The sequence below is a fragment of the Drosophila kikkawai genome, chromosome 3L (assembly GCF_030179895.1).
Source record: "Drosophila kikkawai strain 14028-0561.14 chromosome 3L, DkikHiC1v2, whole genome shotgun sequence".
Lineage (NCBI taxonomy): Eukaryota > Metazoa > Arthropoda > Insecta > Diptera > Drosophilidae > Drosophila > Drosophila kikkawai.
In genome coordinates, this window is record NC_091730.1 from 11,177,658 (window position 1) to 11,194,019 (window position 16,362).

General features: G+C 39.6%; 3 protein-coding genes across 3 annotated transcripts in view; 2 read left to right on the forward strand and 1 right to left on the reverse strand.

Moving 5' to 3' along the window:
• The first annotated feature begins 399 nt into the window (after window positions 1-399).
• On the forward strand, window positions 400-11,579 carry NaPi-III (Na[+]-dependent inorganic phosphate cotransporter type III). Its single transcript, XM_017178781.3, has 7 exons — window positions 400-493; window positions 6,482-6,534; window positions 6,639-7,679; window positions 7,773-8,369; window positions 9,590-9,972; window positions 10,056-10,567; window positions 10,629-11,579. The coding sequence occupies exons 3-7, from the start codon at window positions 7,487-7,489 to the stop codon at window positions 10,969-10,971; spliced, it is 2,028 nt and encodes a 675-aa protein (XP_017034270.1). The 5' UTR covers window positions 400-493; window positions 6,482-6,534; window positions 6,639-7,486; the 3' UTR covers window positions 10,972-11,579.
• A 967-nt stretch (window positions 11,580-12,546) lies between these two features.
• Window positions 12,547-12,930, reverse strand: LOC108082970 (no optic lobe). The gene has a single exon (XM_017178593.1). It carries the CDS (start codon window positions 12,928-12,930, stop codon window positions 12,547-12,549), a length of 384 nt encoding a protein of 127 aa, XP_017034082.1.
• A 1,330-nt stretch (window positions 12,931-14,260) lies between these two features.
• The window catches only part of IRSp53 (Insulin receptor substrate 53 kDa), a 30,933-nt gene continuing 28,831 nt past the window's right edge, over window positions 14,261-16,362 (forward strand). The window contains exon 1 of the mRNA XM_017178799.3: window positions 14,261-14,586. The gene's annotated coding sequence lies outside the window, so the exon portion shown is untranslated. The remainder of the gene's footprint in view (window positions 14,587-16,362) is intronic.

Genomic DNA, 16,362 nt, shown 5'->3' on the forward strand with positions numbered 1-16,362 from the left:
GCATACACTTTTGCTACCAATTCCGTGTTTTAAAGTGTTATTTAAAAATTGCACACCTATTATTTTGCCCATATGTGTACTTATAGACCTTTTCACTATGAGCTTTAAAGCTCAGTATTTTTGCTTGCATGTAAAACTTTGTTTTGACATTTTACTTTGATCTGGCACTTTTGGTCGCTGGGACCGAAAAGTCTGGCAACGCCGCGGCACTAGCGACCAGCGTTGCCAGACTTTTCGGTCCCAGCGACCAAAAGTGCCAGACTTTTCGGTCCCAGCGACCAAAAGTGCCAGATCGTCGGTATAGACTTTATACTTACATTTGACATTCTACATAAGAGTGACCAAAGAAAAAGTATTAAAAAATATCAAATGAAAATATCGCGATTTCGATATTTTGATATCAACAAACCGGTGGTTGCGCGCGACAGTCCCGCTTAAATAAAAATAAATTCCAGTCAACGGGTTATTGATTCGAAAAAGTGCTGCTATTCAAGTGAGTAAATCCAATGGGAAAACTCTTGCAACTGGGACACGGCTGTCAGTGGATAATTTCACGCAGGAATCGCTCCCTGCAATCTTTTCAGTGCTCGCGTGTGTGGGTATATCCTTGTGTATCCTTGTAGTCTGGCTGGCGCCGCGTGTTTTCGCGTGGGTGTGTGCACGGGTGTGTGTATGTGTGAGTGAATAGATTTTCGCCAATATTTTCTCCACGCCAAATATGAAAAAGATCGGCTGTCTAGAGTCTTAAACACAAGAAAAGGAGAAAATGTGTGTCTAGAAAAATCAATAAGCTGTGAAACTGATTGGGCGTGAAAGAAGGCGGCTGACGCCAGGGGGAGGTGGAGGGAGGCGAAGGAGCGTTTGCGGCGTTTTCCCGTTTAAAAGCAATTTTCCCAAAATGCATGGTTTGCTGCGGCCAGAGTACAGTTACAGTTACTTTTAATATTTTGCATACAGTTTGAGAGTTACTGCCGCCATGTGCAGCTGTTTTCAAGTCTCTGTTGTGGTTCGTTATTGTTGCTTCGCAGCTGCAGCAGCACCAAGCACAACACCAACGCGACAACAACAACAGGGCAGGAGCAGGCAGAGAGAGGATGCGACAAAGGACGAAAAAAAAAAGAATCAACTTCCCTGCGCACTCTCACGCTCTCATGTCTTCTGGCAGCTTCCAGACAGTCCCGCTCCCGTTCTCTCCCTTTCGATTTTCGCCCAACAACAGGAACAACAAAAACCGTATATGATTCATTATCGAACTCCTCCTTCTCGCTCGTCCTTTATCATTTCTCTTGTGACATTTTCTTACTGGAATTTTTGTGTTCCAATAAGTTGTTTATTTCACAATATGAGAACCTAAATAGGATATTTAACTACCCGATATTGTGGTGAAATCAAATTGTGAAATTCCTTCCTGTTCATCCTTTGATATATTTTTTTCCGATTTACACAGTCTGAATTGCAATCTTTATATTTTTTTAACTGGATTTGGGAGAGTTTTTAAATATCCAGAGGCTTTTGTATTTAAATAATTAATTTAATTTTTTAAATATTTAATTTCAAATTAAGTAGATACATTTAAAAAAATATTTAAGAAATCTACAAAATTAAATTATAATTCGGAGCTATTTTTTATATTTTTTTTGGTTAAGCAAAACAATAAATATAATTTACAAAATAGGCAGATAAGTCCCACGGTCCAGCCTTACATCACAAAATAGGAAAGAAAACTAAATTTATCAAGCTAAAGCGAAAATAGACCAACGTCCCGCAAAGTATTTAAATTTGAAATAGCGAATAGTGCCTCAAAAACTATGCACGCCCAATGCACAATAAATCCAAATAATATAAATAATATTTCCGAACCAAATCCGAACCTCAATTTCGGTTTGCTTACGTCAAGCAAACAATTTTCCAATTGCAAGAAATCCGTTTTTTTTCTGAGCGAATGATATCATGACTAAACAGATTGCTCCGGGCCACGGATGAGTTGTGGGCGGGCGTTGGGGTGGCAGCAACCCTGCAAGGTCATAGCGTGTACACACCCGTTGAAAGGTGTGTGTGTGTATGCGAATTAGCCCGACTCGCTGGACTCCATATTGCAGCATGCACCGAACATGCGACTCTTAAACTCTCAGAATGCTCTTCAGGTATTAGCTGGGATATATCCAGCATTAGGTATTAGAGGTTTTTTATTTGATAAGCTCAGTAATGTGTATACTTTATAGAGAAAGGCAAGGCAATTTAAAGTTAAAAGTTAAAACTTTTTAAATTAGAATAATACAAGAAATAATTTCTGGGAAAGGTACCTAAAAGTTAAAACCGTAATTTTGATATCATAATGAAGATTTTTGTAATATATCAAAGCTATAATTACTATTTTTCGAATAATTTTCCGGTAGTTTTTATGGTTCGATCTCAAATTTAAACTACCTGAATTAGAAAAAGTATTCATTTTAAAGTTTTTACATCGAAAAGAATAGATATACATTTATACATGCTGATCAAATATATATATGTCTGTATATTTTAGGGGAGGATACTTCTTACTAAAATCATTATACAGCAAAGGGTATAAATATTAAGAAGTTTTATGAACATGAGTCTGTTGCCAGGCGCCCAAAAATGTATTGAATGGGAATGGTTTCATTATATGTATGTAAATATATATATGGTACAGTAAACAACACTTCCACGCTATATTTATATATGTATGTATATAGATTTGCACAAACATACAAAAATACAGCCATATGTATGTGAATTTCAATGAGGCAGCAAATAGACCCTTTTGTTGTTTTTGCTCTGAAGTCCCGGCAAAATCGCTTTTTTGTTTTCGTTTTTTTTTTGTGCACACGTTTTAAATATCAGCCGACAAACTCGTGATTTTATTTTTGGAAAAGAACCACAACCGCTTCAAAGTTCAACTTTTGTGATGAATGTTACGAAGGTAGAACAAAAAAGAATTGGGGAATCGGCATAATAAGCAATAGGTAAAAAAGACAGCAACCACTCCCCAAACGCTGCTGGCATTAATTTACTCTTTCACTTCTCAAGCTTGTACAGTCCACACGTGCTGGAAATTTTTGCCATAAAAGTATACTGAAAAAAATTATATAAAATATATAAATTTGGGGGGATAACATATCATTCAATTTTTAACAAAAGCATTTCTACTTTGAATTATTTTTAAGAATTTAGGTATTATCATAATTAATAGCATACCAATTTTTAAAGCAATCAAACATAAATATCCTCTTTGAAATTAAATTTATAAGTAACATCATCGGTGGCTCAATAGGTTAATATAGTTCTTAATATATTTTAAAGCTTTTTTTGTTCGCCTGCTTTTTGTTTTTGCCAATGGTTTCTTGCACGTGTTTGTTAATTATTTGTTTCCACGTTTTTCACACTTGAGGGATCATTGGATTGGGCCGGCTTAGGGTTACTTGGCTTCGAAATGGGCTAAGGGCTACCCCTTTTGTAGGGTAGCATTGGGTTGTGCATCTGAGGGAGCAAAAAGAAGGAGTTGTTCACCATATTCGAGGGTTCACTAAAATTTATATTCTATTATTGTTCAATTGCTTAGTTGTTCTTTTAGTATATCATTGGTTCTAAGCTAGTTTCCTCAAGCGAAAAGGGCCATAGTCTGGTCTCGCCAAGTTTGACAGCAATTGGATGAGGCGGTGTTAATTTAAAACAAGTTACCCCGGATTCAGCGGCGGCATGACCTTGAACTTGCGGCAGCAACCACCCCAATAATGTGAAAATGTGAGCCCACCACCGCAAAAAGCCAACAGGGAGCTACATTCACCACCAACAACAAGTGGAAATCGCTTTAGGGGTGGTAGTACTCTTTTGGTAGTGCACTGGGTCCGCCCTGGAAAACGCCCGTAACAGGTCTTTATCCAGGCTGTTTCGGTCTGATCCGTCCTTGGGACAGTGCGGCAAATTAAATCAATATTAAATGCAGTTTACTATTTGCAGTGGCTGTGGAAATTGCAGTTGGAAGGCGGCAGGCAATGTCAAGGTTGTCAGTGACGGTTACAGGTGCACTGTACAAAAGAAAAAATATAATGTTGGTTTAGGGATAAATCTAAGAACTAAAAAAATAGAAGGATCTTGAAAAATTCTTAATTTTAGGGAAATTACAATAATCAGCATAAAGGCAAAGAATTTGTCTAAATTAATGTGTTAACTATCCCGTTTGAAATTTAAGCTATTCTATAAATTTAAATATCTCTCTAGGAATAGCTATCGTTAGGCATTAGGAGTTCCCTTACCTCTAATACCTGTATAAGTACACCTCCTCTTGCACATGCCAGTCAATCCAGTTTAATTCCATTTCCATGACATGCAATGGCAATAGCAAAACCTGAAGCCAGCCACCACCTGCCCATTGATTGTCCAGCTTACCGTCGACCTGCTCGGTCTTAAGGGTTCAATTCAATTATTAACTGCCCATCTACCAGGCAATAACTAGTATTTCTCATCGGACAAAGTGCGTGAATTGATTTATTGTCCTAGAAAAATACACACGGATGTTACAGACAATGAGTTTACTTAATAAAATTTAATAAATAAATTAAATTGAGTTAGATTTTGTTATATTTTTATTTATATTTATATCAGCGACAGTGCGACAGAAGTCTTAGTATATGAAGAACACATGAATTATATAAGGAATTAGTCTTTATTTTATTAATTTTTTAAGCTAAAGTTTTGAAATAAGTATAATTATTTTTTGATCTTTATTTACTTACGAACTAAGAAGATAAGTTGGTGAATCTATACTAAATTATCTATACTAAATTGTATTTTATTTACTTATTTACTTACGACTTATTCGACCCCCCTAAACCCTCTTCACAATGACCAATCATTTATTACCTGAAAAACCAGCCCCACTTTGCGTGCTTTGCCTATTTTTAGTTTAAAAGTTCAAAATACGCAACAAAATTGGAGGCTATTACCATAAAACTATGATTGTTTCCTTCCCTCTTTCCATTGTGAGAAAGGGAAATGTGCTTTTTAAGAGGGGGCGGAGCAGAGGGGGCCGGTGAATAAAGCACGCAAATATAGAAATTTCGCGACCATACGTCATGGCATAAACGGTATAAAGCGTTGCGACCTTGCCAAGCCGCGGTGTCAGCCATTGTCCTGGTTACACTTGCCCCAGCCCCAGGCCTCCTCTGACCTCCACGCAGCACCCTCTTGGCGTCATTTGTTTTCCACTTGTTTTCTGCGAGGGATGTCTGGGGTTCTCGGCTCTTCTATTCGCGTCAATGTCAATGTGTTTGTTTTTTGTTTGTTTTGCGATGAGTGTGTGAAATAACGGCAAATGTTTATAGGTTTCTATGTAACTTACACATTTAATAATTCAGGTACTTTATAAAAAATGCCCTAATAAATACACATGTCTCAATATTAGCTTAAGGGGCAACAAAAAATGGTTATATTTTGGACTTGATAAAGTAAATCAATTAAAAACAGAGGTAAATAATACCTTTTAAACAGCAGTCTTTAATCAATGATGATCATTGTAAACAATAAAAATTACATGTTGATGGCAAACACAAGCTGAACAATAATAACAATAAGAAGAGACAGGCAGACTACAATTACGAATTTTCAATTGTGATTTTTCATTGCCATTGAAATTGTCGCACAGTATGCCCTACCATAAGATCCGGCCACGTGTTTCTGTCCAGTACTTTGAAATAAATAAATTAAGGAAAAACTGGAGAACAAACACAAGTCAGTCCACCCATAGCAAACAAAAACAATTCATTTTCAATTGGAAAACCCATTCACTGATCGGTTGTTTTCCGCTTGTTACCGGTTTAAAGTAGCTCAAAAATGATGAGCGCACACGCAAATCGAGTGGAATTGAAAATTTAGTGGGTGCATCAGCATACAGTGCGTTTCATTCAATAAAGTCTACAAACTGCAGACATTTTTAGAACTACTAGATGGTAGTTTAACATTTTAATTTATATGAATTATATAAAAATATATGTAGCTTACAATGATTTAAAACAATTCATGTTAGATTTGCATTTCTCTAAGTAATAAAGTGAATGCTGTATAAAAAACTGTCCTTAAACAAAAATGTACTATTTAAAATTGGCTATACTTATTAAAAAATTCACAATTTTATCACATTGAGGTCTGGTATACAAATTAAATATACATTTGTTGACTCGAAAGTTTGTTTTGTGGAAATATCAGGGTCATTTTATTGTGTATTTTATTTATTTATTTCGTATATTCTCCCTAAACAATTGCGCACTGTTCTTTTGATAACTGAATTCCGGCCGTTTTGACCGGTTTGATTTGATTGTTAATGGAAACTATTTTAAAACCAATTTCGGCTCAAAGAGGTTTTAATGGTCAGACGCATCGGTTGTGCTTAGGATCTATGTATAATTTGTTAGTAAAGCTTAGTAATATGTTGTTTAAAAAAGTCCCGTTTATTTTTTTGCAGACATGGTGAATAATTTTCTATGGTGGAAACAACTTTGCTACCCCAAACGTCAGGTAAGTTCGGCTCCACTATTTAAGAGTTCAATGTTCGATTTCACAGTGGTGTAACAGGATAATGTTTTATGCCTTATTTTGTATAACAACTCCAACATTTTCAGTTTGCCAACTCGACAATTTTTAACTCCTACTCAACATAACAAGAAACTTATTAGTAATAACAACACACAACAACACTATTATCCACTTACTCAACAACATCAACAACAACTGTCGTTTAATTCCAACAATTGCTAAGGGAGAGTCATCCGAGGATTAAATGAATGCAACTGGAGTTGATGTTGAGCCTGTAAACGACAGCAGCAACAACAACAGCAAGGATTCGTCAGGGCGAGGAGAACTTTTTTAATTTACGAGTCTAGTTTTTGTGTGTGTTTGTTTAGTCCGCGATTAATTGTACATTTTTTATTTAATTATTGTATACTTTCGGGCAGAGCTGGTCCTCAGCTTTTGAAGTGGGATAGAGGGAGAGGAGATTGCATTATTCAGGGAAATTATTAATTAAGTCAACCAGGCTTCTTCGCACCTTGCGAGTTCCAAACGGCGAGTTGTTGCCCAATTTTCATTATGAAAATAACGACAATGAAGTTTAAGCGCAAATATGGCTGTTTAGAGAATATTTGAAAGGAATTTCTCAATTATTAACCAATTAAGATTTTTTGTTTCGACCCTCATTTGTTACTCGTAGTCTTGTATTTTATAAGTTTTGAACGATTGTTTTGCACAATTTAAGTCACTCACAAACCACATCACAGTTAAATTCGCAAATCCCCCTAACATTTTTGAGTTTTGGTTTTAAAAGGAGAAAAGGAAAAGGTAGGGAAGGTAATCAGTATTCAGTTAGAGTTGGAGAGTTTAGAGGCTTGGACAGGAGGCAAAGAAGAGATAGAGAGAGTTTGAATTACATTTAATTAACACCAAACAACACAACAACACCGCAAACGTCAACATGGAGAGCTTCTCGCCGGATTTATTATGGATGGTGGTCATTGGCTTTATGATTGCCTTTATTCTGGCCTTTGGAATCGGTGCCAACGATGTGGCCAACTCTTTTGGCACTAGTGTAGGCTCTGGGGTTCTTACCATCCGTCAGGCCTGCGTTTTGGCCACCATATGCGAGATATCGGGTGCAGTTTTGATTGGTAAGTCCATGTCTTTATTATTTTTATATATATTTTTATTTAAACTTGTATTTTTTTCCTTGTAAGTTTACTAATTTCTTCATCTCTTTGCAGGCTACAAGGTGTCGGACACCATGCGCAAAGGAATCCTGGAAGTGGGCTTGTACGAGGGCGCCGAGGAAGTGCTAATGCTGGGCTGCGTTTCTGCTTTAGCCAGCAGCGCCGTTTGGCTGCTGGTGGCTACCTTCTTGAAGCTGCCCATCTCGGGTACACACAGCATTGTAGGCTCCACCATCGGCTTCTCGCTGGTGGCTCGTGGCGTCCAGGGTCTGAAATGGTCCACACTGGGCACCATCGTCGGCTCGTGGTTCATTTCGCCCGTGATGAGCGGTATTGTGAGCATCGTTTTGTTCCTGGCCATAAGACGCTTTATCCTGCGTGCTCAGGAGCCACTGAAGGCGGGTTTCCGCTCGTTGCCCATCTTCTACGGCGTGACATTCTTCATCAATGTTATCAGCGTGGTGTTAGATGGACCCAAGCTCCTTTACATGGACAACATCCCTACTTGGATAGCGGTGGGTGTCAGCCTGGGTCTTTCCTTGCTGGTGGCTTTGCTCACGCAGCTTGTGGTTGTGCCGCTCCAGCGCCGTAAGATCGCCAAACGATTGCGCGCCGAGAATCCTGTCAAGTTTAACTTCGAGGACTCTGTCGGTAAGTTGATTAAGATATTAATGGATATATTTAGTAGGAAATCTTAGAGATCGGAAGTCAGCTTTCCAACTTTTATTGTTGCTAAAAGCTGTACTGCTAGACAATGGTAAGATGATGTCGATCTTTGTTTTCACAGCCTGTTTAAATTTAGATATTAAATGGTAAATAGCTAGTAAGCAAACACGAGCACAAGAGGTTTGCTTAGAACAAACAAGTGGGAGACATCTCCTAAACAGAACGATTTCGACTATAAATACTCTGGGCTGTCTTAGAAAAGTTATATTGTGTCAAAGACTCACTCTAAAATGCGATTCAGGCTAGCTTTTCTCCTCGGCTTTGTCGCCTTTGTGGCGACTGTCTCGGCAGCCTCAACTCCTGCCTCGCCGACATCGCCAACCTCACCAACTTCTCCGACCACCCCCACCAGCCCATCGGCTCCAGCATCACCCGCCACCCCGGCCCCGACTACTAGTGCAGCCACCACTGCCGCACCAGCCGCCGCAGCAGCCACCACGGAGGCTGCTACTACCACCGTAGCTACAGTTACGACCACAAAGGCATCTGGCAAAAAGAAACACAAAATTCACACTGTCAGAAGGATCAACAAATCTCCCGTTGTTAGAGTTCATCGTAGAGGTGGAAGAAGACGCAATGGTCGAAACAGCTCCACTCGCAGAAGCACCACTCGTAGAAGCTCTACGCGCAACAGCCGCAGGAGATCCAACCTAAACTAACTAGGCCAACGGAATTTGTACTCTAACGAAACAACAGATTTGTTGAAAGTTTAAGCCACACCTTATATGTAATATTATCTTTTGTTTGAAAATATTATCTGCAAATATTAATTGGTACCATTAACATTCTTAGTTTTTTGTATCCGCATCCCTAGAGTACTTGGGACTTTAAAAATTTCATATATATATTACTGATCACTAGGAGGTGTAGCCTTGTATTTGAACAATAAGGAAACCTATCTCGAAAATTGTTTATTATTATTTACATATATCCAAAAAAGCACCAAACAAATTTGAGCTCCTATCGATTTTATCGCAGCTCTACAACTAAAGGATATCTGTTATGATATATCGATATATATAGATCGAAAAACTCATAAAATTTGATATGATATCGAAACTTAAGATGCATGTAAATACATGGCGAAAAAATTAAAATATTTATATTATTAAATATTGTTAAATTCTAAAAAATTGTTTTTTCAGAATCATCACCTTCGGGCAGTCCCAAGAAGCAGCGCCGTCCCCTCTCATTGGTCAGCGAGGGTAAACCCTTGCCAGCCATTGCGGAGATCACCGAGCTGGTCTCGCTTAGCGATAACTCGCCCAAGACCTTTAAGCTGGCCCCCTTCGGCCTGGCGGCCAAGAACAACAATGCGCCCGGCGAGGAGTACAAGATCGATCCGCAGTTGATCAAGAAGGCTGAGGATCTACTGGGCAAGGCTAGCCTGGACAACACCGACCTGACCATCACCAGCCTCAACTTCATCGACGAGCAGCAGCAGCAGCAGCAACACCAGCACCAGCAGAACGGACGCAAGTTGCAGGAGTGCTTTAAGAGGGTGCAATCACCGAAGGAAGAGCCAAAGGTAGAGAGAAGTTATATTAAATATTAATATAAAAAACTAGATAAATAAATAATATAAAATAATAATCTTATTTCCAATTGCAGCACAAGGGTAACGTGGCCGGAATGGATGTGGGAGTTGTTGGAGCTAGTGCCAAGGCCACCAACAACAATCTGCAAGTGGTGGAGAGCGGTGGCAGCCTGGACTTGATGATCAGTTCCACACTATCGCCCAATTCCAGCAAAGTGCCGCTGATCGAGAGCAAAGAGGCCCTGAATGAGCAAGAGGATGAATTCAAGCGAGCGGCAGCTGCGGAAGGACGAAGGACCAGCGGCGGCGAGGAGACCCAGGAGATCTCAATGCTTTTCTCGTTCCTTCAGATCCTCACGGCCACCTTTGGCAGCTTCGCACACGGCGGCAATGATGTGAGCAACGCCATCGGCCCACTTATTGCCCTGTACATGATCTATCGCGAGGGCTCGGTTATGCAGCGGGCGGAAAGTCCCATCTACATTCTGATTTACGGCGGCATTGGCATCTCCGTGGGTCTCTGGCTCTGGGGAAGGCGTGTCATCGAGACCATTGGCAATGACCTCACCAAAATTACCTCATCGACGTAGGTTTTCTTTTGATTTTACATTATACCTTAATTTTTAAATAATTTATTATCTTTACAGTGGCTTCACCATTGAAATTGGAGCCGCCATCACCGTACTGCTGGCCAGCAAAATTGGTTTGCCCATTTCCACCACTCACTGCAAGGTTGGTTCGGTGGTTTTCGTGGGTCATGTGAGTGCTGCGGGTCGCAAGAAGCGTCAGTCGAACGAGCAGGATCTGGAGAAGGAGGCAGCGCAGGCCCATCCAACTGCCGCGGCCATGGAAGATGGCAGTGTTGACTGGCATCTGTTCCGGAATATTGCCTACGCCTGGATTGTGACAGTGCCGGTTACGGCTCTGCTTAGCGCCGGAATGATGTATGTGCTCTGTGCCATCGCTGTGGACGACTTGGGCCAGGCCTAGAGGGCGTGCCATTCAATTATTAATTGTAGTTGCAAAACTAAAAGTAACGTTTCGTAATTGTACAAGTTGGAAAACACAAAGCTTAAGATTAAACACGCAAGAGAAACACACAAGGAAAAGTGAAAAGTCTTAACAAAATTAATAAACTCGCCTAACTATAACATTGTACTTAGGTCATAGAACGTCTCTGAGCCTAACTGATATTATTATTATTTAATGTGTAATGCCGTGATTTGATTTTATAGTTTACCCGTCGAATTTTTTTCGTATCCCAAAGTCACTGATGTTTTTGTAGACCCGGTCCGAACCCACTCAATATATATTTTATAATTGCAATTATATCCATTAATAGAGCAGAGCAAAACACTTGAATAAAATACAAAACTATGTACAACAACCAAGATTGTTTAAATAAACTCAAGTGACTGAAGAGCCCCAGAATGCGACTCGTTCGTACGTTGTAATATGTCCTTGTTTGGTTCAGTTAAATATTATTCCAAAATCCAACTAACAAGGCTCTCCAGTCCGTCTTAAATTTACATTCCATTTGGGAGCCAGTTCGTAAAGTATTTCACTATGTAGATATACGAAAAATAAATACAAAGTTATGACACTCAAACATCTCTTTATTTGCAGAGAATATATAAAAACTGAATCTGCGAAATCGGTTCTTGTATCTATATTGTTTTCAGAAAAGGCGAAATTTCGTAATCAGCGTTGCGGAATTACTACAGTGCCAAGCACAGGTTCTCGGTATGTACTATCCAGATGCCAATTTGACGTTTAGTTAATTAATAACTTAATCCATTTATTGTTAGTTTCCAAAAAGGAGTAAATCCCATAAATGAAAAGCACTGAAAGAGTACAGTATTTATATCTCCCTGCGAACAATACTTCACATCTTGTATATTTTTTTGTTGACTATACAATTTAATACACTTTGCCTAGCAAAATCTAACCAACTTTTATTTTAGCTTGTTCTTGATCTTTGTTTTCACAACCTGAATCAATTTAGATGGCACATGGCAAAGCGAATAAGATAACAAAAAATTGGGGTTTTTCTACAGACAAAACAAGTGTGCAACATCTTCTAAGCCGAAAGATTTTGGCTATGCCAAGTACTCTGGCTTCCGCCATTAAATGGTCCCATTGTCTGGAGACACACAAGGAGCCGGTATACAAAGATTTTGCGGAAATAGTAAGAGAATTTTTTTGCAAAGATAATATTTTATTAAATTATTACTCTGAGCAATTGAGCGAAAAACTAAAAATAAGGGCTTGTGACACCTTGATTATTATTCAAAATATTTCCCAATTCACATATTTCCAAAGTTATAAAATTTATGTTTGGTTAGCTTTTCTTTGTTTTTTTTTTAACATCTAGACCATGTGAATTCTCTTGACTTATAGAGTCAGAAATAATACAAAATAAATCATTCAATATTGCAACTATATTTATATTTTATTTGTAACTAGAACTAAAGAAACGAATAAGGGTTAGAGAATTGCATTGTGTCGTTTAACAAAATCCTTGGAGTCTGTGGGGTTTAAATTGCGTTGGGTCTAGTCCTGGTCTTAGTTTCGGGTGGACTTCCTGCGGCGCTTGCCATCGGTGGTTTTGCGACCACCGAAGTTCCTTCTACGGCGCCTTACAACCTTTGGCCTCGTAATTGTTCTATGTTCCGTGCGCTTATGCTTCTGCGGTGTCTTCTTAGTAGTGGCGGCAGTTGTGGCAGGGGCGGCGGTGGAGGCTGGGGTGGGGGTGGCGGCGGTGGTCGTTGGGTCACTTGTCGGGGCCGTGGTGGGTGTGGCTGTAGGATCTGTCGGACTGGTGGTTGGATCAGTTGGGGTGGTAGGCGAGGCAGGAGCAGGAGCAGCTGGGTCAGTCGGAGCTGAGGCTGCCCAGGCAGAGGCGACGAGGGCCACAAGGCCGAGGAAGAGAGCTAGATGGGAACGCATCTTGGAGTGTGTGTAGCTTGGTGTGTCTCTGACTCTGTTGGGACTACAACGTGTATTTTCTGGAAGAAGCCGGCTTATTTATATCCGAAATTGTGCTGGTTGGAAGATGTTTCTTACTTGTTTGTCCCCTGCAAACAGTACAATTTGTACTTATTTGTGCTTAGTCGCGATTCAAGATGAAATTTAAAACTGGGTTGTTGAAACAGACACATCACATCATCTTCTTGAATAGCATTTATACAATTGGTTCAAATCTTTAGTGGCAGCTTTGTCTATGTTTGATGTGCAAATATTTATTTAAACTCTAGCATGTTGCATAAAAAGTGGAAATAACCCAACATATGAGACGATGGATTAATACAAATTGGCTTTCATATCTTATATCCTTGGGTCCTCACCTTTGGGCAGCACTAAGGAGCTGCATTGCCCATTTTGCAGCACAAGCAAAGGAAGTCTAAGTGATGTGAGAGGTAGAGCAAGTGACAATATTATCCTGCAGGTGGCGGAAAGCTCCTTTTTAATCGACAGGCGTATTTTTGACAACTTTCCTTTGTTGAATGATCTTATACCTCATAATTGTGTGTTGATCTAGGATCTTTGTGTTTACCAATTACAATGTCTTTGAGACTGGTAAGAGACAAGAGTTCTTAGTTGTATTCATTGGAGAAATCTATTGAATCTGGAAAGTCTGGTCTTAATCTATGTTCTTTGCTGTGGTCCTTGAAAGCACTGAGTAAAGTCTCATTAAGATGGCAATTGCTCTCTGCTGACTAAAACCAAGATCAGTCATGAAATGTTCGAATTTTCTCAATGTTAAATTAAGAAACTAAGCCAACAACACAATTGCTTAAGCGTCTCTATTACTAGTCACTTTTTATAAACCCTAAAAGGGTATTATTATTTTAATTACACAATAAAGGAGTAATTTTTCTGTAGAGTATTTATATTCTTAGTCAGCTTTAAAAGTCAAATTTATTTAGCCATGCCCGACTGCAGTCGACTGGCTTGATCTGGGGAACTCATTTCTTGATTTTAAATCAATTTCTTAAGAATAAATAAAGAAGAAATTAATATAACAATTGTTGTCTTGTTTGTAGTTACAAAATTTGTTTTGATATTATTTGATATATACATTATTTAATTGTTCCTTAAGTATCTTAAAAACTAAGCTCTTGGTCTCTTCTGCTTATATTTGTGTAATGTTACTTGTTATTAAAGGTTATGTAGTAAGATCTTGACAGAGTTTGTGCTTAGCAAATGGCCTACTTCTTGGCTGAAACCAAATGGCTAATGAAAGTTAAAAGCTGCTTAAAGCTGGGAGTGGGTTGAGCTTTGAGCGAGGAACCGAGAGGCGGCGTGGCGCATACGTGATGCCACTCGGGGTTAGTTGAGTTTTGAGCTTCGCTGCGTTCGGTTGGACCCGCTGTTCCCGACGATTCCGCGTGATTCTAATACCCGGTTTGGTGCAATTTTAACTCGTAACGCCTGCGCATTCCTCGTACCCACAATCCTACGTTCGGAGTGCTAACTGTTTGGGTTTTTTGACAAAAACATAATCGTAATTGTGAGAAATTTAAAAACTTGTTCAGAGTCGCTCAGCTTTTGGATTTACGCATTTGGATTTTTGCCCCACTTACCACACCGACGGATTAAAAGGTGAGCAGAGAATTACTGAGATCGAAATATCGAAAGGTGAATAATTTAGAGTATAGGAAAATCGGGGCATATCACTTCCGTTCAGCCCTTCCATTTCCGCACATTTCTGGAATGGATTTCCACAAGTACTACAAGTATTACTTAATTTCTTTGCTTAATCCGATTTGCGAGCATTGAACTTTTCATCTTTGGGTATTTTGTGCCGCTGTTGTTGTTGTTGTTGTGATTATTGTTGTTTGTGTTGGTCTTTATTTTTGCACCAACTTCTTGTGGTTTATTGTGCTTTGTTGCTGTTGCGTCTGTTGATTGTTTTTATTTGTTGTTTCTTCTGCGAGCTCCTCGCTCTCCGTCGCCTGTTCTCATTTTATTTAATGAGTTCTCCGGCATTTTTTGCCTTTGTTTTGCATTGTTCCAACTTTGAAGCCCTGTTTGTTCAATAAGTTTAAAACGTTTCAGTCGATTCGAGCGAAAACAAAATTATTAGCAAGTGGTTTTGACTTGTATGGGTATTTCCGTCGTTCAGTGAGGCATTTGGCTTAATGAATGGAATTGTTTAGTTTAAAAAATTCCATTTTAGAATCTATAGTACTACAAAATGATTTATGATTGCCATAGTATTAAGATATGGGATTGATCTTAGAAGCTCCAGTTCATAGGTTTAGAGTTTCTCCTTTGCACTTGGTTTAAAGTTGGCCTAAGCTGTGTTAATAAGTTGCAAAATTGATCTCGTCAGTGCTAATTATATATATTTAAATACCTATATAAAGTTCTTAAATATGAAAGCTTTTCTCCCAATAATGAATATTTTTCTTTCGACCTCAGAACATCATCATTAGTTAGTGTTTAGTTTTTGGCAAATTAATAACCTGTTCAACTCTGGCAAATCCCCGATCGATGTCAAGATTCTATGCCCAGCATGTGCGACCCATTTCCCCTAAAAGAACCACCAGAACCCAAACCAAACTCCAACCCAAATCCGAACCCGATTGCCCTCACGGACAGGTGTTCGATCTGCCGGACAGATCGCCGGGCTCATTATGCGGCCCGGCTAGCGGTACTGCCCTCAAAAGCGATGCCGCCACCTGAAGATAACATGGCGAACCTACTCCAGCAAACAAAAAAATAAAAGAAAACCAAACCCAAACTTACTTGCGAAAGCCACACAGTCAATTCTGTGCAGAACAAAAGCCAAACGATCGAAGCCATTAAGCCAGACTCCAACGGCTCCTACAGCTCCAAGAGTCGAAGTCAAGCCAAAAAGTCATTAAAGACAAAAATCTATTGAAAACGGCAAACAACACGCCTTAAAAAATACTTTGGTGTCGGAGCGACGGGGGCAAATACCTCAACTGTGCGCCTGGGAGTTTCCCAGCTGGCCAGGTGGATGCCATACCATAGAAGCAGCACGTCGTCCCTGGCCACCAATATCCACACTGGCCATGTTAATTACGCGCTTATCAGTTCATTACAAGGCCAGAGTTTTCTCCTCCGTACAACCAGCAATTACCTGACCACACTCCCCACAAGATCCAGTCGGATTCCGATGGCGTTCTAATTTCTTTGCTCTCCTTCGCAGCTATTAATCAAATTCGCACGAGTAGTATCTATCGGATGCCAGGCATCCACAATACATCAGCGAGCTGTAATTACTGGATTCTGGCTTACAGCCAACAGCCTTTGCATATGAGTACATAATGATAACCCTCGGCGTGGCTCACTTTCTCCTTCTCCTCCGGGAGTGGCGGCTGCTGCCTCTCACAATTCGATTTGACAATC